Raw genomic sequence first — 25,767 nt, 5'->3', positions numbered from 1 at the left:
ACCAGGCTAAGTGAAGTTTCCAAGAAATAAAATGTCATATGATACCACTTATATGTAGAATCTAAAGAAATTATACAAGTGAACTAATTTACAAAACAGAAATAGACACACAGACATAAAAAACAAACTTCATTGGTGGCTCAAATGGTAAAGAGTTCGCCTGCAATGCAGGAGACCCGGGTTCTATCCCTGGGCCAGAAGATCCCCTGGAGAAGGGAATGGCAACCCACTCTAGTATTCTTGTCTAGAGAATTCCATGGACACAGGAGCCTGGTGGGCTACAGTTCATGGGGTTGTATAGAGTTGGACACGACTGAGTGACTAACACTTTCACTTTTGTGGTTACCAAAGGGGATGGGGAAAGGGGATAATTGGGAATATGTGTTTAACAGATAAACACTGCTATATATAAAGGGTAGTCGCTCAGTCGTGTCCGACTCTTTGCGACCCCATGAACTGGGGCCTACCAGGCTCCTCCGTCCATGGGATTTTCCAGGCAAGAATACTGGAGTGGGTTGCCATTTCCTTCTCCAGGGGATCTTCCAGACCCAGGGATCGAAGCCGGGTCTTCCACATTGTAGGCAGATGCTTTACCATCTGAGTTACCAGAGAAGTCCAACTCTTTTGTGACCCCCATGGACTGTTGCCCACCAAGCTCCTCTTGTCCATGGGATTGCCTAGCCAAGAATACTGGAGTGGGTTGCCATTTCCTTCTCCAGAGGATCTTCCTGACCCAGGGATCGAACTTGCATCTTCTGCATTGGCAGGTGCCTTCTTTACCACTAGCGCCACCTGGGAATTCCTGCTATATATACTGCTACTGCTACTGCTAAGTTGCTTCAGTCATGTCCGACTCTGTGCAACCCCATAGACAGCAGCCCACTAGGCTCCTCTGTCCCTGCTATATATAAAAGATTAAAATAAATAAGGACCTGCTGTCTACCACAGGGAACTGTATTCAATATCTTATAATAACCCATGATGAAAAAGAGTCCGAAAAAGAATATCTGCATGACTTAATCACTTTGCTGTGAAACGTGAAACATCAACTATATTTCATTTCTTTTTTTTAAAAAAAAAGTGCTAAATGGAATGTATACCTGGATGAGTCCTCCTCTACTGGAGAGCTGCCTCAAAGGGAGTACTTTTCCTGGCAGGTTGTTGGGCCCTGGCTTGTAATTAGTCTCTGTGTAATTGCTGGATTGGGTTCTGAGGAATGGGGCTGTTATGAAGGGGGCCCCTCAGGCCTGTGGCCTAAATTGGGATTTATGAGGGAAAGGAGTAGGGAGGGAGCAGTAGGAGGAGGGCTGGGGAAGAGATAAAATGGTCCTCAGGGGGAGGGTCAAGGACCTGTATTACTTCAGTGGACTAGCTGAACATCCCTTTCAAAGGCCTTCATTCTGATAAAAGGTCATAAAAACCTGGACATTGGGAAATTCATCTCATTTCTTTTTTTCTCCGGCATAGCAGATTCAATTGTAAAATGGTGTTCTAATTAAAAGACCCATTGACAGGCCAACTTTCCCTATTTCCCAGGTAGTATTGGGGTCAGATTGTATATCATAGTAAGATAAAGTGTTTTTGAGTCAGGGAGTGCTACCCAAAAAACTTCCAATTCTATGGGATACACCTTAGCAGGCTATCCTTATGATGGACATTTGGTTCCCTATACCTTAGACATTCTGTTTGGATTTGTTTCTAACTACCGAGGGGACAGTTGGAATGATTTCAGTTCAGTTCAGTTCAGTTCAATCGCTCAGTTGTGTCCGACTCTTTGCGACCCCATGAACTGCAGCACGCCAGGCCTCCCGGTCCATCACCAACTCCCGGAGTCCACCCAAACCCATGTCCATCGAGTTGGGTGATACCATCTAACCATCTCATCCTCTGTCGTCCCCTTCTCCTCCTGCCCTCAATCTTCCCCAGCATCAGGGTCTTTTCAAATGAGTCAGCTCTTCACATCAGGTGGCCAAAGTATTGGAGTTTCAGCTTCAACATCAGTCCTTCCAATGAACACCCAGGACTGATCTCCTTTAGGATGAACTGCTTGGATCTCCTTGCAGTCCAAGGGACTCTCAAGAGTCTTCTCCAACAACACAGTTCAAAAGCATCAATTCTTCAGCATTCAGCCTTCTTTATGGTCCAACTCTCATATCCATACGTGACCACTGGAAAAACCATAGCTTTGACTAGACGGACCTTTGTTGGTCAAGTAATGCCTCTGCTTTTCAATATGCTATCTAGGTTGGTCATAACTCTCCTTCCAAGGAGCAAGCATCTTTTAATTTCATAGCTGCAGTCACCATCTGCAGTGATTTTGGACCCCAGAAAAATAAAGTCATCCACTGTTTCCCCATCTGTTTGCCATGAAGTGATGGGACCAGATGCCATGCTCTTCGTTTTCTGAATGTTGAGCTTTAGGCCAACTTTTTCACTCTCCTCTTCCACTTTCATCAAGAGGCTTTTTAGTTCCTCTTCACTTTCTGCCATAAGGGTGGTGTCATCTGCATATCTGAGGTTATTCATATTTCTTCCGGCAATCTTGATTCCAGCTTGTGCTTCTTCCAGCGCAGCGTTTCTCATGATGTACTCTGCATAGAAGTTCAATAAGCAGGGTAACAATATACAGCCTTGACATACTCCTTTTCCTATTTGGAACCAGTCTGTTGTTCCATGTCCAGTTCTAACTGTTGCTTCCTGACCTGCATACAGATTTCTCAAGAGGCAGGTCAGGTGGTCTGGTATTCCCATCTCTTTCAGAATTTTCCACAGTTTATTGTGATCCACACAGTGAAAGGCTTTGGCATAGTCAATAAAGCAGAAATAGATGTTTTTTCTGGAACTCTCATGCTTTTTCGATGATCCAGTGGATGTTGGCAATTTGATCTCTGGTTCCTCTGCCTTTTCTAAAACCAGCTTGAACATCTGGAAGCTCACGGTTCACATATTGCTAAAGCCTGGCTTGGAGAATTTTGAGCATTATTTCACTAGCGTGTGCTGCTGCTGCTGCTGCTGCCGCTGCTAAGTCACTTCAGCTGTGTCCGATTCTCTGCGACCCCATAGACGGCAGCCCACTAGGCTCCTCTGTCTCTGGGATTCTCCAGTGAGATGAGTGCAATTGTGCAGCAGTTTGGAATGATTTGTTGGCATGTAAATACCACAAGATTTGACCCAAATAAGATTTCATATTCAGGAAATATGGAACTAGTATCAAACTGTTAGTGGATTCCTCAAAAGACCAAAATAGGAGGCATCCAAATGCCATAGACTATGATGTATTAATAACTGAGGGTTCCACTTAAATCTGTAATGGACTGTGCTTGAGATAGTCTTCCTTGGTCAGAATATCCCAGAGGAGTTTGGACAGGGGGTGCCTCCAGGCTAGAGCAGCTTAGCCACCTTAGTTCCTGACCAACTTGGCCGTTAGGGAGTTGCACAGCTGTTGAAAGCAAATGTCTTCTCTTTCCTTTCAGCTAAAAAGGAAGAGTTTTCTAAATTCCCACCAGTTGGGATCTAAAAGCATGAGAGATTCCCATGGGGTACTCACCAGATCATTGGAGTAGCTGGTATTCTGTGCTAATACCCAGCAGGACAGCCTAGAGAACCTCAGTCAGTAAAGAATCACTCTAGGTTCACCTCACAAGCAGAGGGGGAAGGGAGAAGTCAGGTGTAGGGTGTTTCCCGCTCTTGCCAGCAGCTCACAGGGCTCTGTAGCCCAGTTCAGCGAAACTAGCACTGACTGGAAGAAGTCAAGTCCCTGGTTGCATATCTACCTTGGGACTATTCACATTTGGGCATCCCTGGTGCCTTTTCCTAAACTCAGATTAAGCATCCTCATTCCCTTTAGTCAAATATTTTTTATTACATGGGCCTTTTCCCAGTTTCACCCCTTGGCTTATGAGAGTGGCCACTTGCCTTTACCAAACTGAGTGTGACTATACAGAGTGCTACTTTTGACCCCTGGGGGTTGGCAAGGAGGACGAAAAGCCTAAGTGTGGTCCCTACTGCCTTCTACTGGGCTCAAGAGGACAGAGTTACCAGCAGACAGCAGGCAAGACTGCTGTAGCTTCTTGTCGACCGGTCTCCACCATCCCTGGGTGTCCAGTACCTCAGGAAGGCCAGCCAGGCAGATATGTATGAGTTTTAGTTTCTGACCCCCAATGATGCCATGGTATGACTTCTTCAAATGGGTCACAGTCCACATTAACCTGGGACTACACTATGTGCACCCCACACCTGGGTATGGAGTTGCTGGGCACAGTTGCTCTGAATTCAACCAAAGGTTGCTGACATCCTACCCCATCCGAGGGTAGGCAAAGATTAGAATCAGTCATCCTCATGTGAACCTCCCAAAGCCTCCATCATCCTCCCACTGGAGCCAAGGTGAGCCCAGAGCCTAGTGAATAGGTGCAGGCAAAAAGGTCATGGTCCATCACATCTTGGTTGCCAAAATTTGTTAGCAACGCTTTTGAGTCAGGCCCCAGAAAGGGTCCTCCTGCCCAGTGTTACTCATTCCAATAGAAGGAATCTGCATCTGATTGAGAAGCAAAGGAAAGCCTTATATTGTGATCCAAGAATGGAGAGGTGTGAGCTCTTGCTCCAGGGTGCATGCTCTCCTGAAAGATCATCAGCAGGGCTGCTTTATAGGGTTCTTGTCAGCAGGATAAATTCAGGCTGATTATTTTTAAGACACAAAAAACTCACAAAATATTTCTTTTTGTCTCCCTCTTTACTGCCTAAAGAATTTAGATAAAGGGCCTGTTTCTGGAATAGAGCTATTGCTGGAAGTATCTGCAAAGACCATGGGCTAGATGTAAAGGGAGAAACTCAACAGGGCCTAGAGATCAGAGTTGACTCTGTGTTGCATTGTCTCTGCATGGTCCATCAAACATTTACTTATCAAATATATGTTTTCCATTTCCATGTGACTTGCATTCCTTTACTGTGAAGTTCCAAACCACTGCCCTGAAAATTCTCAAGAAGCTGAAGATGGCACTTAATGTGAGAGTTTCAATCATTTTAGGAAGTGATTCTATTTTCCTGTGTCTATCCCATGTATACATATTATTGAATGTTGACAAAAATCACTATTAATTTTATTAATCTGTCTCATGTCTATTTAATTCTTAGACCAGACTGAAAAACTTTTAAGAGTAGAGGAATTTTTTTTTCTTCTCCCTAACATAAGGCAATAGTTCAAGGGAGAACAGTCACCTATAAATGTCTCAAGCCATGATGTTTTGTGGATTCAGTAAGTTCCTTGTTCTTCAGTGAGAATGAAGTTTGAATTTAGCTTGGGATGGACAAATCATATGTGTTTAAGTGTTCAACAGAGAACAGATCCCTCAGATATTGTCTCACAGTTGTGAGACTAAAGCCTGAGGTGCAGAATGGGACCTGGCATTTACTTTTGAATCCTAAATAAACTAGAGAGGACCTGTTAACTGACAGAAATAAAGTAGATGTTTTGGACCCTTGTCTTGTTGCATTTGATTGCAGTTTGCAAAGGTATTGTTTTGCATACTCAGTTGTAAACACATGTTATCTTTCATAATAAAGGAAAGGTGACTCCAAAAGAGAACCAAGAACCCCTAGAGTGGCCTTTGAAAAATTATAGGAAGACTGTCAGAGAGGGAGAAACTTTCTTCTGCCTTTCTAGGTTCTCTGGCTGGTCTTAAGAATGAAACTGGTGTAAGACAGATTAAAAAGAGGAACGTTTATTAACATGTTCCAAAATAGACACAAGAGAATTAAGTAGCTCCCCAATATGGCTGAAACAAATACCTTAAATTCCATCTTCAACTAAAGACAAAAAAGGATGTTAGAGGTAACAGTTAGTCTCTAAAAAGGAAGAAGGCAATTCATATGGATATGCAATAGCAAATATTTGTTAAGCAAATATTTGCTGGTCCATGAAGAGGCATTTAGACACGGAGTTGACTCTGATCTCTAGGGTCTGCTGGGTTTAACCCATCACATCTAGCCCATAGTCTTTACAAATACTCTAGTGATAGCTGTATTCTGGGAGCAAGTCCTTTAGCTGAATTTTAGGTGGCTAAGGGGGAGACAAAAAGGAACACTTCCTGACTCTTCTGCCTCTTAAAAATAATCTACCTAGATTAATTCTCATGCCCAAAAGAAACATTTTAGGGTGGCAAATTTTGCTCCCCTACAATGCCTTAAAATCTAATCAAGTAATTCATATTTGTCAAATAGGATTTCACAATATTATGGGACAGGAAATGTTTTACACTTGCCATTTTTCCTATTTTTGAACAGAAATGCTTATAGCTATTGTCTTACGCCTTTCCCAGTATTATATATTGGGTGTCTTAGGGTCACATAATTTGTTCCTTTTATATCAGGGGTCCACAAAGAGAGAAGTATTTGCCTCATTTGGTATACGTAACTATGTACTTTCTAAGAGACTTATCTGCACATGAGTCTTATTTTGATGATAAGATTTAGATTTTTAATTACTGTTATAGTAGATTCAGATTTGGGGGGATATTGGGAAAGGGTGAATGCATTTGACATGAAAAAGAGATTTGGGTGTTTGAGTTCAGAGTATAAGTTGTGGTAGACAGAGTGTAAAGGAGTCACAACAATCCTAATTTTTTGGTGTTCATACCTCTGTATATTACTTCTCTTGAGTGTGGGCAAGGCCTGTGACTTGCTTCTAACTGATAGAATATGGCATTAATAGATACATCACGCCCATGATTACACTGGATGTCCAAGAAGCTGGAATGTTATTCATTTGATTGCAGACAACCTGACTCCATTTTGCTGAAAGACTTGCTTACACTCTCCTGCTGGCACTGAAGAAGAAATATGCTATGTCAAAAATAAAGCTGTGAAAAGGGTCACATGACCTGGAAATGCAGGTTACCTTTCAGTTCAGTTCAGTTCAGTCGCTCAGTTGTGTCTGACTCTTTGCAACCCCATGAATCGCAGCAGGCCAGGCCTCCCTGTCCATCACCAATTCCCGGAGTTCACTCAGACTCACGTCCATCGAGTCTGTGATGCCATCCAGCCATCTCATCCTCGGTCATCCCCTTCTCCTCCTGCCCCCAATCCCTCCCAGCATCAGAGTCTTTTCCAATGAGTCAACTCTTCGCATGAGGTAGCCAAAGTACTGGAGTTTCAGCTTTAGCATCATTCCTTCCAGAGAAATCCCAGGGCTGATCTCCTTCAGAATGGACTGGTTGGATCTCCTTGCAGTCCAAGGGACTCTCAAGAGTCTTCTCCAACCCCACAGTTCAAAAGCATCAATTCTTCGGTGCTCAGCCTTCTTCACAGTCCAACTCTCACATCCATGCATGACCACTGGAAAAACCATAGCCTTGACTAGACGGACCTTTGTTGGCAAAGTAATGTCTCTGCTTTTCAATATGCTATCTAGGTTGGTCATAACTTTTCTTCCAAGGAGTAAGCGTCTTTTAATTTCATGGCTGCAGTCACCAACTGCAGTGATTTTGGAATAGAAACCATTAAAACTGATTTATAGAATTAGAAAAAAAAAATAAGCTCTTAGTTGTACAGGTAAAAAGACGTGAACTGTGACACCAAACTGAATGAGTTTGACAGTTGATTTTTCTCCAGTCAAGCCTTCCTATTAGAACACAGCTCTGTAAACATCATAATTTCAGCCAGGAAACAACCTGAAGCAGAAAGGGCAGTTGAGCTATGCTTGGATTACTGATACTATGAGATAATAAATTTGCATTGTTTTTTTACTGTTATGTTTGCAGTAATTTATCACATAACAAAACTAAAGCATGATAAATAGTTTACAGTATATTCCCAGAAATAAACTCTTCATTTTTCTCTTTTTTCATATGTTTCTAATCTAAAGTGGTTACCTTATGACAAGCAGTAATAGGTTCATGTAACTTTTAAAACAAAATTTCTGTATTTATTTGGCTTGGTTGGGTCTTAGTTGCTGCATGCAGGCTCTTTTTTATTACGGCAAGCCAGCTCTAGAGTGCATACTCAGTAGTTGCAGAGTGCTGTCTTAGTTGTCCCGCAGGATGGGAAATCTTCCCAGACCAGGATCAAACCTGTGTCCCTTGCACTGGAAGTTAGAGTCTTACCCACTGGACCACCAGGGAAGTCCCAGGTTCATATAACTTTTGAGTAAGTAGTTGCTGTTCCTTGACTGTAAAGGATGAGTGCAGCTGGAATGAAGTATGTGAAGCAGACAAGGATGGTTGCATGACTTGCTCTGGGCTAGTAAATATCCGTGACTGACATGGTGACCAACATTGTACTGATTCTCTTCAAGTTCTTCCTCAGTTTAGGGCTGTGTGGACCTATTTCTTGGTCGTCTTCCTGCAGTTATTATTGTTCAGTCCCTCAGTCTGGTCTGATTCCTTGCGACCCCATGGACTATATCACAACAGGCATCCTTGTCCTTCACTATCTCCTGGAGTTTGCTCAAACTCATGTCCTTTGAGTCAATGATGCTGTCAAACCATCTCATCCTCTGTCGCCCACTTCTCCCCTGCCTTCAATCTTTCCCAGCATCAAGGTCTTTTCCAGTGAGTCAGCTCTTTGATATCAGGGGATCAAAGTAGTAGAGCTTCAGCTTCAGCATCAGTCCTTCCAATGAATATTTGGATTGATTTCTTTTAGGATTGACTGGTTTGATCTCCTTGCAGCCCAAAGGACTCTCAAGAGTCTTCTCTAGCACCACAGTTCGAAAGCATTGATTCTTCAGTGCTCAGCCTTTTTTATGGCCCAACTCTCACATCCATACATGACTACTGGAAAAACCCATATATTTGACAATATGGGCCTTTGTCAGCAGAGTGATATATGTGTTTTTAATATGCTGTCTAGGATTGTCATAGCTTTTCTTCCAAGGAGCAAGCATCTTTTAATTTCGTGGATGCAGTCACCTGCAGTCACAGTGCCTTTGGAGCCCAAGAAAAATAAAGTCTGTCACTGTTTCCATTGTTTCTCCATCTGTTTGCCATGAAGTGATGGGACTGGATGCCATGATCTCAGTTTTCTGAATGTTAAGTTTTAAGCCAGCTTTTCCACTCTCTTTCATTTTCAGCAAGAGGTCCTTTAGTTTCTCTTTGCTTTCTGCCATGAGGGTGGTGTTATATGAGGTTGTTGATATTTCTCCTGGCTTGATTGCAGCTTGTACTTCATCCAGCCTGGAATTTTGCATGATATACTCTGCATAGAAGTTAAATAAGCAGGGTGACAGTATACAGCCTTGACATACTCCTTTTCCAATTTTGAACCAGTCTGTTGTTCCATGTCCAGTTTTAATTGTTGCTTCTTGACCTGCATATAGGTTTCTCAGGAGGCAGATATGGTGGTCTGATATTCCGATCTTTTTAGAAATGTTCTACAGTTTGTTGTGATCCACATAGTCAAAGGCTTTAGCATAGTCAATGAAGCAGAAGTAGGTTTTTTTTTTTTTTTTCTGGACTTTCTTGCCTTTTCTATATCTGCTGAATGTTGGCAATTTGATCCTTCTTGGTTCCTCTGCCTTTTCTAAATCTAGCTTGTATATCTACAAGTTCTCGATTCACATACTGCTGAAGCCTAGCTTGAAGGATTTTGAGCATTACCTTGTTAGCATGTGAAATGAGTGCGATTATGCAGTAGTCTGAGCATTCTTTGGCATTGCCCTTCTTTGGGATTGGGATGAAAACTGACCTTTTCCATTCTTGTGGCCACTGCTGACTTTTTCAAATTGGGCAGCATATTTAGTGCAGCACTTTAACTGCATCATCTTTTAATATTTGAAATAGCTTCGTTGGAATTCCATCGCCTCCACTAGCTTTGTTTGCAGTACTTTTCCCAAAGGCCCACTTGACTTCACACTACAAAATGTCTGCTTCCTGCAGAGTATGGTGATAAATTATCTTCTGAAGAGGCCCTTTTTCTTGATTCACTAAATCTGCCTGCCCACTGTTCCCATCACATGTAGACACCCTGGCATGGCACTGCATCTAAGTCATGTAAGTCATATATATTACTTTGCCAACAAAGGTCCGTCTAGTCAAGGCTATGGTTTTTCCAGTGGTCATGTATGGATGTGAGAGCTGGACTATGAAGAAAGCTGAGCACCGAAGAATTGATGCTTTTGAACTGTGGGGTTGGAGAAGACTCTTGAGAGTCCCTTGGACTGCAAGGAGATCCAACCAGTCCATTCTGAAGGAGATCAGCCCTGGGATTTCTTTGGAAGGAATGATGCTAAAGCTGAAACTCCAGTACTTTGGCTACCTCATGCGAAGAGTTGACTCATTGGAAAAGATCCTGATGCTGGGAGGGATTGAGGGCAGGAGGAGAAGGGGACGACAGAGGATGAGATGGCTGGATGGCATCACCGACTCAGTGGACATGAGTTTGGGTAAACTCCGGGAGTTGGTGATGGACAGGGAGGCCTGGTGTGCTGTGATTCATGGGGTCGCAGAGAGTCAGACACGACTGAGTGACTGAACTGAACTGATACCATATAATCAGGGCTTCCCTGGTGGCTCAGACAGTAAAGCATCTGCCTACAATGCGGGAGACTTGGGTTAGATCCCTGGGTGGGGAAGATCCCCTGGAGAAGGAAATGGCAATCCATTGCAGTATTCTTGCCTGGAGAATCCCATGCACAGAAGAGCCTGGTGGGCCACAGTATATGAGGTTGCAAAGAGTCAGACACGAGTGAATGAGTAACACAGACACACACACTACCATATAATCAGAGAAAACCTAATCAGCATGTTATGTAAACTTTTTTTAATCACGAGAAAAACTGAAATTACTCCACATATTATAGCAAACAGGTGCTCTTTGATACAAAAACAAATTATATAAGGAAACCCCCCCGAAAGAGCATTTGACCCAAGTCCACTCCATTGTTCCAGAGTGCACTGGAAAACATAAGCAGAGCAATAGCAAAATAAGAAGTAAGAAAAATTCAAAAAGAAAGAAAATATTCATCATCTGCATATGATTTCTGATATGCAATGTCCAATAACCTCAAAAAATCAGGCACTTTCCAAATCATTCATTTCAGTCCCTTTGTAAGAAAGTAAACTTTGTAGAACAGAATGTGTATGGGAGGCTATGGCAGCCTGGTGAAGAGAAGGAAGACTGTGATTTGTCTCTGACAGCCCAACACCTGACCTGGTCCCTGACTGCCTCATGCTCCAACTTCCCCGTTTCCCATTGATGTTGGAACATGACTCATTCCAAGCAGTGCAGAATTGTGGTAAGCGAACTCATCAAGATTTTGCTGGCATTTCCCAGTAGGCCTTAAGTCATGAAAAACAAGGCAAAAAAGAGAACCGCATGAATGGGAACACAGGAGAAGAACGACAGAGAATGAAGCGGGATCACAGGCAAACAGGCTAGTGGCTGGTTTTCATACTAAAAGCTCCAGGCAAGGCTGTCTGGCTGAGACACGCCCTCAGTTACTCTAAAGGGTTCTTGGGTAGGACGACCTTGGTATGAGGGTGACGTCAGCTCAACAGAGGGAGACATCCGGGGCTTGGCAGAACCCACTGTGAGGACTACATACAAGACTCGCAGCCACCTCCAATCAGAAACTGAGCGCTGGGCGTGTGCCCGCCCCTTGCTGGTTGCCCTGGGTTACTGCAGGGCAGGGGTCACTGGAAGCCACGCCCCCTGGATTCCGCCTCCAGAGAGCGATGCTGTGAGCGTTTCTATGTGAGGTGCGGACTCCAGTCCGCAGCCGGAGGAGCCACAGGTGCCGTCCAGTATCAGGTAAGCCTCTAAGTGAGGATTTAGGGGACCCCCTGTCCCAGAAAGGAGGGCAGCCACCTGTTGAGAGATCCATCCCAACCACAGTAAGCACAGGCAAGTTCAGGCTGAGTTACCACACACTTCCTGTTTAGCAGTCTGATTGAGGTGGCCGCTTGTATGTGTGGGGCTCGGGGTCCAAAAGCAAAGGCTTCTGAGTGAATGTTGAGGAGATCCACCCCTCACAGAACAGCAGCGACTAACTGAACCTCAGCCGGGCGATCAGCCTTGTGAGACCCCTGACAGGGGCGGCCAGAAGTGCTGCTGATTTGCTTGGCCATTGTAGTCTGAGGGAGTGGAAGCCTTAGTCTGGGGCAGGCAGTGTAATATCGCCACAGGAAGGCATCTCAGGCCACACAAGAATTCTGATGAGGACCCCAAGTGAGTTCTTAGGGATCCCTCTGACCCCAAGACAGAGGGTGTGCACAGCGTCTACTCCTCTTGTCAGCTCTCCATGTCCTGTCATGAAGTTCCCCTCGCTTCCATTTTGGAGTCTCACAGAGATGAAGCCTTGATTGGAGGCCTCAAGCAGTAAATAAAGTGGGCATATAACCAACCAGAATTCAGTTTGAGAAACAGATGTGAGGATTGTTGGGCTAATCAAGCCAAGGCCGTGGGGCTTCCTAGAGCCCTTGCCCTGTTGTCAGCCCTGAGAGGCCCAGGAACTAGGCAGGCAGCCCCTCTTCCCGCTCCCAGCCCGTGTCTCGGGAAGTAAAAAGCCACCATAGTTAAGTTTAGCATCTGAGGCCACTCATTTACGCCCTGTTTATCTTAGGTGGTGAATTTCATTGTCCATCCTCCTGTCTACTTACTGCCATCCACAAGAGTCGTCATGGCTTGGCATCAGATGCGTGGTCAACACTGTAACACCTTCAATAAGTCCCTCGGTTGGGAGGTTGCACAGGTCTCCAGGGCACTGAAGGAGACCAATATACCCTCCCAATTTCTAATGCCTGGTGATTTTCCCAGTACTCCTGAGAGTTGTCAGAATTTCTACTCATCTTTTGCCACCACCTCCACCTTATTGATCAAATCAGATGAGTTTTTTACTAGGCAAAATGTAGATTATAGTCTAAGCACCTCACAGGCTATGTCATACCCTGTGAGTATGCCCAGACATCCTCTAAATGAAGAAGTGGCTTTGTTGGTGAATTTCTTGTTGCTCAAGTATCAAATGAAACAGCCAGTAACAAAAGCTGATATGATGAAGGTTTCCATCTACAAGTGTGAAGTCCATTTCCCTGAGATCCTCCAGAGAGCCTCTGAGTGCATAGAAATGCTCTTTGGCCTTGATCTGAAGGAAGTGGATCCCTTCAACCACTGCTATGTCCTTTTCATTAAATTGGGCCTCACCTATGATGGCATGATGCACGGTGAAGCAGGCGTGCCCAAGACCGGCATCCTGATACTTATCCTGGGTGTGATCTTCATGAAGGGCAACTGTGCCACCGAAGAAGAAGTCTTGGAGGTTCTGAATGTGACCAGGATATGTTCTGGAAGGAAGTACTTCTTCTTTGGGGAGCTCAAGCAGCTCATCAAAGATTTCGTGAGGGAAGGATACCTAGAGTTCCAGAAGGTGATCAACGCTGATCATTGGCAATTTGAGTTCCTGTGGGGCCCCAGAGCTTATGCTGAAACCACGAAGATGAAGATCCTGGAGTTTCTGGCCAAGGTTAATGGGACTGACCCAAGTTCTTTCCCATCTCAGTATGAGGAAGCTTTGCAAGATGAAAAAGAGAAAGCTCAGGCCAGAATTTCAGCCAATTGTCTCTGCCGCTACAGATTCTTGTATTGAGACTGGCACCTTCTTCCTCAACTAGGGGAGTCAGGGATAGTTTCTTCATGCATTGTTCAAAGAGGCAGTTAGTGTTCATAGAATTTAGGTCTGAGGTGGGACTGAAAAGAAGATAGTATGCATGCCTATGTGTCACCATTTTGTATATGTAACTCAAGAATTTTTTCTGTGTATTATTCAAATATTGTTTCTCTTAATATATATTTAGTTGCCTTTAAAATCTTCAAGTTTGTGAATAATGTTGGTTACAGACTTAATCTTACAATGAGATGTAATAGTAAGAATTTTATAAAACATTGTAAAACCATCTGTCATCTGGAACAATATAACATGGCATTACTATAGGCATTTACTGGAAATGTAAAGGAAAGCAGTATTAAAATAGTTGAGTTCAAGAAACAGAACATGTAAAAGAATTTCAGTCCATGGCCCTCATATCTTTTATTAAATGAAAAATGCTTGAATTTGCTAACATGCTTATGAAATTATAAGAAATAAAGTTCAATCAATTAGATCCCATTCTCATTGTTTGTTTTTATTTCTTAACTTTTATTGAACGTTTGCTCTTTGGAAATCACCATGTTAGTACTGGAGATAGTAGGATAAATAAGATCTAAAACTTGCTCTTATAATTTTTACTTCTAAGATTGACAGTCCAATAATAATAATGGTGGAATGTCTCATAATATCTAACAGGCGAGCAAAAGGAGTTAGCAGGAGTTTGAAGTATTCCATGTGAGGCTGTCAAGTGTAAATGCTCTGGGACAAGGAAATTTAGGGTTTGGGGAAGATGGAATTCATTCTATGAGAGTTCATTTTAAGTTAAAATTGGATATATAGGAAGATGGACTGATAGAGTTGTAATCAGTGATCAGACCTCCAGATGGTGTGTCTCAGGGTTGAGACTCAAAAGGCAGGAGTGGAAAACTGTTCCTTGCAGTTACTGTGGGGTCATGGTAGAAAGAGAAATCTTCACTGGGGTAGGAATGGAAGTTTTTTCTAATCTTGTCCCTGTGCCAGTTAACATAATTCACAAAGTAAGTCTTACACATATTGTCTTTAAGGGATTTTTAAGAGATAACAATGAAGCTTTCTCTAGGTGAGAAACCACTGGGTTGGCAAATGTTGCCCTGGACTGGGAGAGCCAGAGACTACTCTGTTTAAGGGATATTTAAATAGATTATTTTCAGTGTAAGTTTGCATAGTCTGAAAAATGCTTATGTTTTGATAAATGTGAAATTAATGAAGATAAGGGTGATTTGAATGGGGGAAAAAAAAAAAAACTAAGGAGATCCACCCTCTGTCTCTTGATTCATTTCTGTTCTCACTGCTTCCTAATGCCTCTTGGGATAAAAAGGGCCTGGAATCCAAAGTACTAAAAGCACATGTAAAGAAGAAAGGTGAAAATGATAATGAAATACAATTTGGAGATTGTCTAAGGGTGTCATTTACCTAGAATATTGTTACCATTAACCCTGGGGTTCCTTGAGAGCTGACTTTGCCCAGGGGATAGCATTTCCATCTTTTGTGTGTAGGGGTTCAGAATATATCACCCCAGAATATGCCACTTTGGAATATGGATTATTTTAAATTAAAGGTACTTGAGAAACCATGCAAGAGGGACACTGTGACCCTCCTTTGTCCCTCTGAAAGTAGGAGATAGGTCTCCACTGTGAGAGGTACTCTCCCTGTACCAGGAAGGTAGAAGGCATTTTTATAAGAAGAAAAAAGGAATTGAGAGCCAAGGAGATGATGTAAAAAAATCTTGTTACTCCTTCACCATTTATTGCCTCTAGCCCAAACCCTTCTGCCTTGTCAATTCTTTACAAATTTATTGTTTGTGTAAAATTTAACCAAAGTTTCCTGATTTGATCACTCCTTTGAGTCTCAAGTCTTTGTGGGGCCCCTGTAACTACATATATATGTAATTAAATTTGTTTTCTCCCTATTAATCTGTCTTTTTAGTACAAAGGATTCTCAGCCAAGAACCTAGAAGGGTAGACGGAAGATTATTTTTATTCCCCTACATGTGCATTATAGCACCCTTCCCCTGGGTCTACTGTAGTGTGCCCTCATGTCCAAATTAGAGCCTTAACCTGCTCACCAGCTCTTCTCTGTATCCTCCTCTGCAGCCTGCACCTTCTCCTAGTACAACAGCCCAGAATCACCTGCCCTTCCTTTGACTTAAGAGTATTCCAATTCCCTGGCAGTCCCATTCCTCACCATGGAATCCCTGTTAGCAGTATACTATTCCATGTGTAAGGTCATTTTGACAGTGAAATTTAGACCTGATCATCACCACTGGGCATCTTCATCACATTTTCAAAATGGTTTCCAGATAGTCTGGTGAGTAAAGACTGATTTGTGGGCTTCCCTGGTGGCTCAATGTCCAAAAATCTGCCTGCCAATGCAGGAGACACAAGCTTGTATTCCTGTGTCAGGAAGATCCCCTGGAGAGCGAAATGGCAACCCACTCCAGTATTCTTGCCTGGGGAGTCCCATGGACAGAGAAGCCTGGTGGGCTACATTTCATGGGGTCGCAAAGGTTCGGACACGACTTAGTGATTAAACAAACGACAAAGTCTAATTTGGCAAAGAATCCACTAGTTTTGGTATTATATCTCTAAGAGATGAGATTTTGGTACTTTCAGTAGAATTTTAATGGTATCTCTTATTTGAGAATAGGGGAAAACCCCCATTTCTTTGATGAGAGTTAATTTTAAGTTAAATGTGGATGTAAGACAAAATGGGGCTAAGGGAGTAAGAGGGTTATAAGGCTGTTGGACATATAAATTGATATATGAGCTTACCTTGGTGGTTAAAAACCAAAACCTTTCCTATAAGTGATAAATGGGGAAAGACTCAGAAATAAGTAAGCAAACATCTACAGTATCTAAATTTCTGTAAACTCTGGACTCCTCCTGGGAGGTAGAATATGGTTCCTTAGTATTACATTTGGATGATAGATAAATACATATATTATATATTTCTATTATATAGAAGATGAATAGATAATATAGATAGCGGGAGAGAGTCTTGGTTTTCAATATGTATAACCGCACCTGTGCAGCTGTCCAGGTATTTTCAGTCACATAGCAAATTGTAGAGAATCACAAGTTAAAGTTTTGTCAGTGCATCAGTAGGAAGGAGAAAATTCTCAGTATACTATGATCATGGTGAAAGAAAGTGAAAGTGAAGTCGCTCAGTCGTGTCAGACTCTTTGCAACCCCATGGACTGTATCCTACCAGGCTCTTCTGTCCATGGGATTTTCCAGGCAATAGTACGGGAGTGGATTGCCATTTCCTTCTCCAGGGGATCTTCCCAACCCAGGGATTGAACCCTGGTCTCCCGCATTGTAGACAGACGCTTTACTGTCTGAGCCACCAGGGAAGGATCATAGTGGTTATTGAAAAAAACAGTGCAGAACAATACTTTTGAGTGAAATATAGGAAGCCCTTCCTGCAGAGATTTACAAAGTCTTTTTGAAACGTGTATGTGACCCTTTATTGGAAAGCACCTGTTACATAAAAAGATCACATATAATTGGAGAACTGCAATGGACATTTGGCTTCCTCAGAAACTTCATCAGCAAATGAAGAGGATCGTTGACATAAATTCTAGTAGTTGCTCTCTACTGCTGCTGCTGCTGCTAAGTTGCTTCAGTCGTGTCTGACTCTGTGTGACCCCATGGACAGCAGCCCACCAGACTCCCCCATCCCTGGGATTCTCCAGGCATGAGTACTGGAGTGGGGTGCCATTGCCTTCTCCACTACTACTGCTACTGGGCACCTACTATGTAACAGCATATGAAATAGACTACAAGTGCTCATCCATAACTTGACTTCCTTCCTGGCTTCATGTGAAGGCTACATTGCCCAGTTTGCTTGTTCTTGGAAAGGATCACGTGACTAGCCCCTCTAGCTGAGATATGAGCAGAAGCAATGTTTGTCACTTACAGGACAAAACATTTGAGAACCAGTATACCACTAAAATGATTCCTCTTCCATCCGCTAGTAAACATGGGGACCTTATGTTAAGATGTGGAAGTACGAGATGGAGGCAGCCTAAATCTCTGGGTTACCTGGTAGCGAAAATTCCTTACCAAATCAATCAGGTTTTATATGCACAAGAAATAAACTCATTATATTAAGATATTCAGATTTCAGCGGTTGCCTATTCCATCAGCTAGCAGAAATTTTATCTGATCATGCACAACTACTATTTCTGTTGTTAGACTTAAATATTTTAATAATAAAACTAATCATGTATTCTTGGTGCAAAAATTCTAGATATAGGCAAATCATAATCTCTATCTTTATAATATTCCTTCATAATGCAGCCACATTCTTAGAGGTAGCTACAATTAATAATCTAATATATTATTTCAAAGCTAATTCTAAGCTTTCTCATATATAAATGTATTATAAAAATATTTTGCTATTTTAAAACATAATGGATAGTGATACACATAATATTCTGCTATATATCTTTCCCACTTAACATGAATACAGGATTTCTTCATGACAACACATATAGATTGTCTTAACTTTTATAACTGTCCCCATAGCATGTATTGAGGAGGCCATGGCAACCCACTTCAGTATTCTTGTGTGGAGAATTCCATGGACAGAGGATCCTGGTGGGTTACAATCCATAGGGTTGCACAGAGTCAGACACGACTGAGCGACTAAACACAAGCACCATAGCATGTACTGGCATATTTTACCATCTCCCCAGACAGACATATTATTTGTTTCCCATTTGTTACTGTGACTTATGGAACTGGAAGATTTGGAACATGACTTCTTGAGCTAAAGTCTACTGTTCTGATAGCAAGGTAGAAATTGGGTTACAGTGGATAGTGTGTGGAGATTGTAAATTTTTATAAATATTGCAGAAATTTCTTCCTCCCAATAATCTAGCAACAGACTAATGTATGTGATTACCATAAACACTATACTTAAATTACTTTATAAGTCAAAAGTGCTTAATTTGAAAAGCAAAGATTTGATCAAAATAACCAGTTGACAGGGGATAGGGACAGACAGGACATTTACACTTAGTGAAGGATGATTCAGGGAAAGAGCAATGAAAGAGACAACATATAGATCCAAGTCCAGAGAGCCCAGAGCAGGCCGATAGTCAAAGTTCTGAATACAGGTGTAGACTGGAGAAAGAACCAGGAGAGGAAGTTGTGAATCTGGGTGGAGAGTCCAAGAGAACTCACATGAATAGACTGGGAAAAAATCTCTGAATCACCACTAGCGGCTGGAAATTATATGACTGAATGGGGAGTTCTACTGATAAAAGTATCAGAATTATCTACCATGCTGTGGAATTCCCCCACCTTCTGTTATGTCAAACATAGCTGTCTTTCCTGCATCATCTAACAGGGTTACTGGTGGATTCTGGGAAAGCTCCCTGCCTTGACTACTTTGGTGATCCACTGCACCTTTGCCAGTGTATCAAGCTGAGATCTGTCTTGATTCCTGCTGGCAATAGGTATTTTGTTTTCTGTGTACAGTGAACCCTCTCTGCTGAGGTTGGGGCTACATAAATGTTAATGAGTGATGACGGACAGTTGAGATAGGCCAGAAGTACCAGTGAGCAGTGGAAGGCACCATGCAACTGCAAGGAGGAGGAAATTTGAAGGGAGACATGCTAATACTTGTTTCCTCAGTTTCGCTTCAGATAAAGCACAGGTGTGGACATGTCTCCTGAAATAATCCAGATGGTGTCCCTAACACAGAGTGCTTCTTATTTTTCTGAGTTTGTGGCACACCAGAGAGTGGGTATCTTCTGACTATAGTCAGTGGTTATATTACCAACAGGTACTGCCTAGGGGACAGGGTTAACCTGAGGTTCAGAGATTTGCAGATTGGATTCAGAGCCTGTGTGTTGGGGATTACGAGTGAAATGACACAGAACAAGACAAACGAGACAGACCACACACACACACACTCCGGCCGGAGGAACAGAACTGGGCAAAAAACTAATTACCATTTATTATAAAAGTCCCCTAGGCAGAATTCCAGACTGCATGAATAAGCCTTTTCAGCACAGCACAGGTGCATACATGTTATCGTATAGCAAAGGGGAGTGAAATCCCTGTCTACTGCAGAGTCTGCCCAAAGCCCTCATCTCCTTCTTATCTCAAGAAGGGAATGCTCCCTTGTTTGCAAGGGACCATTAAACTCAAGGCTGTGTCCAGACTCTGGCAGAACGCCTCGTTTGCAAGGATGCTCAGCCTGAGCAGAGAGACCCGTTTGCAGGCACATCTCTGCTACCCTCTTAACCCTTCATCTCCCCCTTTTTTATTTGCTTTTATAAATTGTAGCATGGTCTGGATCTTCTCTGCTTCGTGCTTTAGTTGTTTCCCTTTCCGCCATCGCTGGAAAACTAGAAAAGCAACACAACATAAAAGTAATATAAACACAGTGTTCCCAAAAGTAGTCCCAATTAGTGAGGATACATGCCCTAATGGATTTAAGTCATTCATTCCCTCTTGAAGACTTTTCAGCAAATCAGACCCCGTAATGTCAGGTAAAGTCCTGCTAAAAGTAGACAAAATTTGTCGTTCCAGATCCATAATCTCCGTAGTGAGATTTTGATGCCCAGTCAAGGATCATTTTACTTTATCCCATCCTTCACTCATGTTAAATGGTGCAGGTGTTATACAAAACTGAGAAGAATTCCAATCATATTTCAACACACTTCATGTAGATAAAACAGCCAATTGATCCCCAAGCCAGGAAACGGTGTGTTGAAGATTGAGCACGTCGGTAGCAAGTTGGGCATCCAAATCTCGCTGTTGTTTCCATAACAAATGACAGTCTTTATGCCAGTCCGGAATAAAATCAGCTGTTCGAATTCCTTGGTGTAACGCAAGACCTGCCACCGCTGCTGTTGCAGTTACTGACATGACTGCTAGAATCAAAGCAATGACCACACCAAGCATATGTCAAGATTGGTGTAGCAAAGTCTGTACAGCGGTTACTAGATGAGAAACAGCAAAAGAATCTGACCACGGCCAAGTCAGATTTATAGGTAACCATACTTCTGTCCGAGCCTTAACAATTACTAGCGAGAAATTGGAGTTATAGGCTCGTCTTTCAAATTCTTCCCACCAAGACTGATTTACACATTGAGTTAGATTACAATAGTCATGTGACACAGACCCCACAGTATCATTCCAGGTCCAATTCCCATATAACAATGCAAAAGGATATTTTACACATGCCATTGCAGAATAAGATTTATTAACATGTAAATTAACATGGAATGGACCCGAAGAGTCACCACTGTCCAAAGTATAGTTTCCTGACCAGATAGTGAGATTATCAGAAACTGCCCATAGTTTCCAAATATCCCCTTGAATGTGCGGATATCCTTGCAATTGTAATTGAGGAAGGACAAGTGCAAATCGCTGCCATTTAACTGTTTCATTACCATTGCCCATCAAAGTGCTATTTGCACGATGCCACCTAAGAGATTTATCTGACCATTTTTCTAAGAATTGCCCATGATCTGGACTCCAATCTACAATGATGGCCCCAGAATAATTCATGACTTTAAAGGGTCGATGACCTTGGCAACGTTCCCACTCCAGAGATTCTAGAGAAGGAACAAAAAAGTTAACAGGACATAGTGACATGTGTTTTCCATTATGAATGTCTGTCGGTTCTGTCAAGGTGCTAAATCCCCTGATGGAAACAAGCACAGTAAAAGTAGCAAAATGGTGATTATTACATTTTACCCCCCATGTATTATAGGAATGATGAGGATGTTCCTTGGTGGACAGACAAAAGGGGTGTCCCCCTATACATAAAGGAATACCTTCCACTGCAACGGTCAAATTACTAATATTATATTGCTGTTTATGATGAGATAGTTGTTCTATTCCCCCGCAAGCTGGCGGGGAAAAAAAGGCAGTCTCATTAGTACATACCTGCACTTCTGGTTCCCCCCAGGAAACTGCTCTTACTAATGGGGAATTAGGTATATATGCCCAATACGTATGATTACTTGCCGATACACCAATTACCTGACATGTCACCACCACCATCATGGCAAGCAAAAGATTGGTAGGATTCAGAGGTTGCCCCACCTTCATTAACGTCTTCTCTGCTTCCTGGGTTAACCTCTTCATTTGACCCCATGTAGGAGGTGTTGCTTCCCTTGTACGGGAAGTAAGGCTTCTCTGTATAGTAAGCTCTTCGAATTTTTTAACAAAGGGATCAGCCATTGTTGATTTTGATCAGTCTTGCTGGGGTCCAAAACCTGTAATTATCAACAGAAATGAAAGCATACCCTCATCCCAAATATATTAATGATGCTGGGATCCAACCTTTCTCTTTATACCAAATAAGCATATTCAAGATCTTCTTATCCTCTTCTTTCCCTTGAAAATGCAACTCTGCTGCTGATAGATTTCCCTTGCTCCAAACATTCAAAAAATTTAGGGTAAGTAAGGTTTTATTCAGAATGTCTTTAGGTTTCATAAATCTCGCTTGTTCCCCCTTTTTTATTTTTTCAAGATAATCACGCAAGGTACGATTAGCTCTTTCAATGATAGCTTGCCCTTGACTATTATAAGGAATACCAAAAGTATGAGTTATATGGTATTGAGATAAAAAGTGAGCTAATTTTGCGGATTGGTAAGCCGGTGCATTATCAGTTTTCAATTCAATTGGTAATCCCATAACTGCCAAACAAGATAACAAATGAGTAATAACAGCGTCAGCCTTTTCAGAATGTAATGCAGTGGCCCACTGAAAATGTGTGCAAGTGTCTATAGTATGATGCACACATTTTTGTTGTCTGAAGGAAGAAATGTAAATTGCATCCATTTGCCATATCTGATTTGCTTGTAGTCCTCTTACGTTGACACCTGGTGGGGTAAATGGCAAAGCAAACGGTGCACATATGGAACAAGAATGAACAATATTTTGAGCTTGTTTTCGAGTAATAGCATGAGGTTTTTGTAACCCTTTGGAGTTGGTATGTTGTAAGAGATGTTCTTGCTTTGCTGCTTCTATAGGATAAAGTAAGGCATCAATTGTAGCATTTCCGAATGATAAGGGTCCAGGAAGGGCAGAATGTGCATGGATGTGAGTAAAGAAAATTAACTCTGAACGCTGCAAGAGCAATTGTTGTACTTGGTAAAACAATTTATCAATAACTATTTTAAGAGTCAATGGAAGGGAGACATGGGGAAGCTGTAGGCAAGAGAGAACAGCATATTGAGAATCTGAAACAATGTTAATAGGAAGTTGGGGGAAATCTTGCAAAACTAAATAGATAGCCCACAATTCAGCAGGCTGTACAGAAGAAAATGAGTGGGGGAGAACCTTGGAATTTTCTGGGGTCCAATATCCAGCAGTATTTTTATTTGCATCTGTAAAAATAGTGGGTCCCTTAACTGGAACATCTGAAATTGGGGAATGAGATATCATAGTGTTAGCCCGGAGAAAATCAATTTAGATGATGGATAATGATTAGAAAACGAACCAGGATATGAGGCAAGAGAAATTTGCCAGTTTTCATTAAATTGAAAACATCGAGATATTTGAGCAGTTAACTGAATAACAATCTGGTGTGTTTCACATCCTGATAATTGTAAAATACGATGGCGACCCTTCTGTATAAGGAAGGCTAATTTATCCATATATATAGTCAATTTTTTTGAAAAACTGTTAGTTAAGAAAACCCATTCTATTAATCCTTTTTCTTGAGCAATTACACCAGATGGGGAATAAAGGGTATGAAGTATTATAAAAGAAATAGGTTGAGATACATGTAAGTAAGTCAAAAAGCCATCATTTAGTCGTTGCTCAACAAATTGAAGTTCCTGTAAAGCCAATGGGGTTAAGGTCCGGAGGCTATCCAGAGCTGTATCTCCTTCTAAAGTAGAAAACAAATGTCATAATTGATAAGTAGGAATCCCAAGTACCGGGCGTAGCCAATTAATATCTCCCAATAACTTTTGAAAATCACTTAAGGTTTTGAGATGGTCTCTTCTAATTTGCAACTTTTGGGGCCTAATTCTATGTTGTTCCAATATTGTCCCTAAATATGAAATAGGAAAGTCCTTTTGAATTTTTTCTGGGGCTATTTGCAAATTGCATAGTCTTAAAGCCTCCTGTACTTTTAAAAAGAATTCATCACGTTTAGCAATACTAGGAGCTGCCAATAGGAGATCATCCATATAATGATATAGAATATAATTGGGGTATTCTTGACGGAGGGATTGTAAAGAGCAAATTCTTGGCATAAGGTAGGACTATTTATCATTCCTTGTGGTAAGACTGTCCATTGATAATGCTTAAGAGGCTGAGCATGATTAAGAACAGGAACTGTAAAAGCAAATATATCTCTATCTTGCAATTGTAGGGGAATGGTAAAAAAAAAAAAAAACAGTCTTTAAGATCTACCACTATTAAGGACCAATTCTGAGGAATAAGAGCTGGAGAGGGGAGTCCCAATTGCAAGGCTCCCATAGATTCAATACATTTATTAACTTCTCATAAATCAGTTAACATTCTCCATTTTCCAGATTTCTTTTTTATAACAAAAACAGAAGAATTCCAGGGAGAGGTAGAGGGCTCCATATGACCAAGTTGGAGTTGTTCTTGTATTAATTGTTCTAATGCCTCAAGCTTCATTTGTGGTAATGGCCACTGCTCAACCCATTTTGGAGTATTAGTTAACCATTTTAATGGGAGTGCTCAAGGAATTTGAGCAGTGGCTACTAGTTTTCCGATGGAATGGTTACAGAAGCCCCCAAAGGAGAGAGAAGGTCTCTTCCCCATATATTAATAGGTATATTTACAATATAAAAGGTAACAAACACTGATCTTCCATTATGGAATTGACATTGTAAGGGATGGGTACTCTTCCAGACATCTGCAATGGAGCCCAATCCCATCAGCATTAAAGGGCTTTTTTCTTTTTCCCAATCTTGGGGCCATTGTTGAGAAGAAATGACTGAAACATCCGCCCCTGTGTCTACTAGTCCCTCAAAGTTGTTTCCCTGTATAATCAAGGAGAGAACAGGGCGGGAATCTTTGATAAGCATTTCCCAAAATATATGTCGCCCAGTACTTCCAAATCCTCCTGTTTGTTCATTAGGAAGAGCCAAAAAGGGGTGATAAGGTAAGAGAAGTATTTGAGCAATACGTTCCCCAGCTAACAATGAAAGTGTGGTAGAAGTAGAGACCATAATTAAAATTTCCCCAACATAGTCAGAGTCTATTACCCCAGGAATTATGGTTAAACCTCTCAAAGCCGCGCTGCTACGGCCTAATATCGAGCCAAAAGTGCCTTTAGGCAGTGGTCCAAATACATTTGTTTTTAATTTATAAATACCTCCCCCTGGTGACAAAAGAACATTATCAGCTAGTGGCAAATCAGCAGCAGCACTCCCTGAAGTAGCAGACCGTAAGTCTGAAATCATCATCTGAGGTCCTTTTAACGGGGCATCAACTCGTAACGGTTGTTGGGAGGGAGTAGGGTTGGGGCAGATGGGATGGGAGGAGGGCAAGGAGGAGAAGTCCCCGGTATTGTTCCTGGGCCCCAAGGACTTAGGCCCGCAGGATAGTTTCCCGGTATCGGGTTGCCCATTTTGTCTGTTTTAGATCTGCATTAATTAGTCCAATGAAACCCCTTCCCACACCGACGGCAAAGTCCAGGAGGAGTCTTATTCTTCCCAGCAAGAGATCTGTCTTTAGGAATTGCACCTTGATCAGCTTTTAATTTCCGACACTCTCTTTTCATATGACCAGGTTTTCCACAATGAAAGCAGTTACCTCCCTTTGGTGGTCTCATAACTTTGGCCAAGGCTGTAGCAAAGACATTAGCCTGATGCTCAGTCCCTCCTATTCCCGAGCAGGCTCTGATATATTCAGCTATAGATGCACCCTGTTCCTTTAAAGGTCCCAGTATACACTTGCATTCAGGATTTGCATTTTCAAATGCTAAAGTTTGTAATAATATCTCTGAAATCTCATCCCTCCCTACAGCCCGTTCCACAGCTACCCTCAATCTTGCTAGAAAATCAGTATAAGGCTCATTGGGGCCTTGCATTGTTTTAACAAAGGAGGGCTGGGCGTGGCCAGTAGGCACCACATGGAGCCATGCTTGTAAAAAGACCTGGCAGAATTGTTGTAAGTCCTGATCAGAGTATTGAGCCTGT

At 42.1% G+C, this 25,767-nt stretch overlaps 1 protein-coding gene across 1 annotated transcript; it reads left to right on the top strand.

The window, feature by feature from the left end:
- Window positions 1-12,610: 12,610 nt before the first annotated feature.
- LOC138071842 (melanoma-associated antigen B16-like) lies at window positions 12,611-13,573 on the top strand. Its single transcript, XM_068963235.1, has one exon. The coding sequence runs from the start codon at window positions 12,611-12,613 to the stop codon at window positions 13,571-13,573; it is 963 nt and encodes a 320-aa protein (XP_068819336.1).
- Window positions 13,574-25,767: the final 12,194 nt, after the last annotated feature.

The sequence above is a fragment of the Capricornis sumatraensis genome, chromosome X (genome assembly GCF_032405125.1).
Source record: "Capricornis sumatraensis isolate serow.1 chromosome X, serow.2, whole genome shotgun sequence".
In the NCBI taxonomy this organism is placed as follows: domain Eukaryota; kingdom Metazoa; phylum Chordata; class Mammalia; order Artiodactyla; family Bovidae; genus Capricornis; species Capricornis sumatraensis.
This window is presented reverse-complemented; position numbering and strand designations above follow the sequence as displayed.

Coding starts and splice junctions, on each gene's coding strand:
- LOC138071842 (XM_068963235.1), top strand. CDS start 12,611: ATGGCTTGGCATCAGATGCGTGGTCAACACTGTAACACCTTCAATAAG.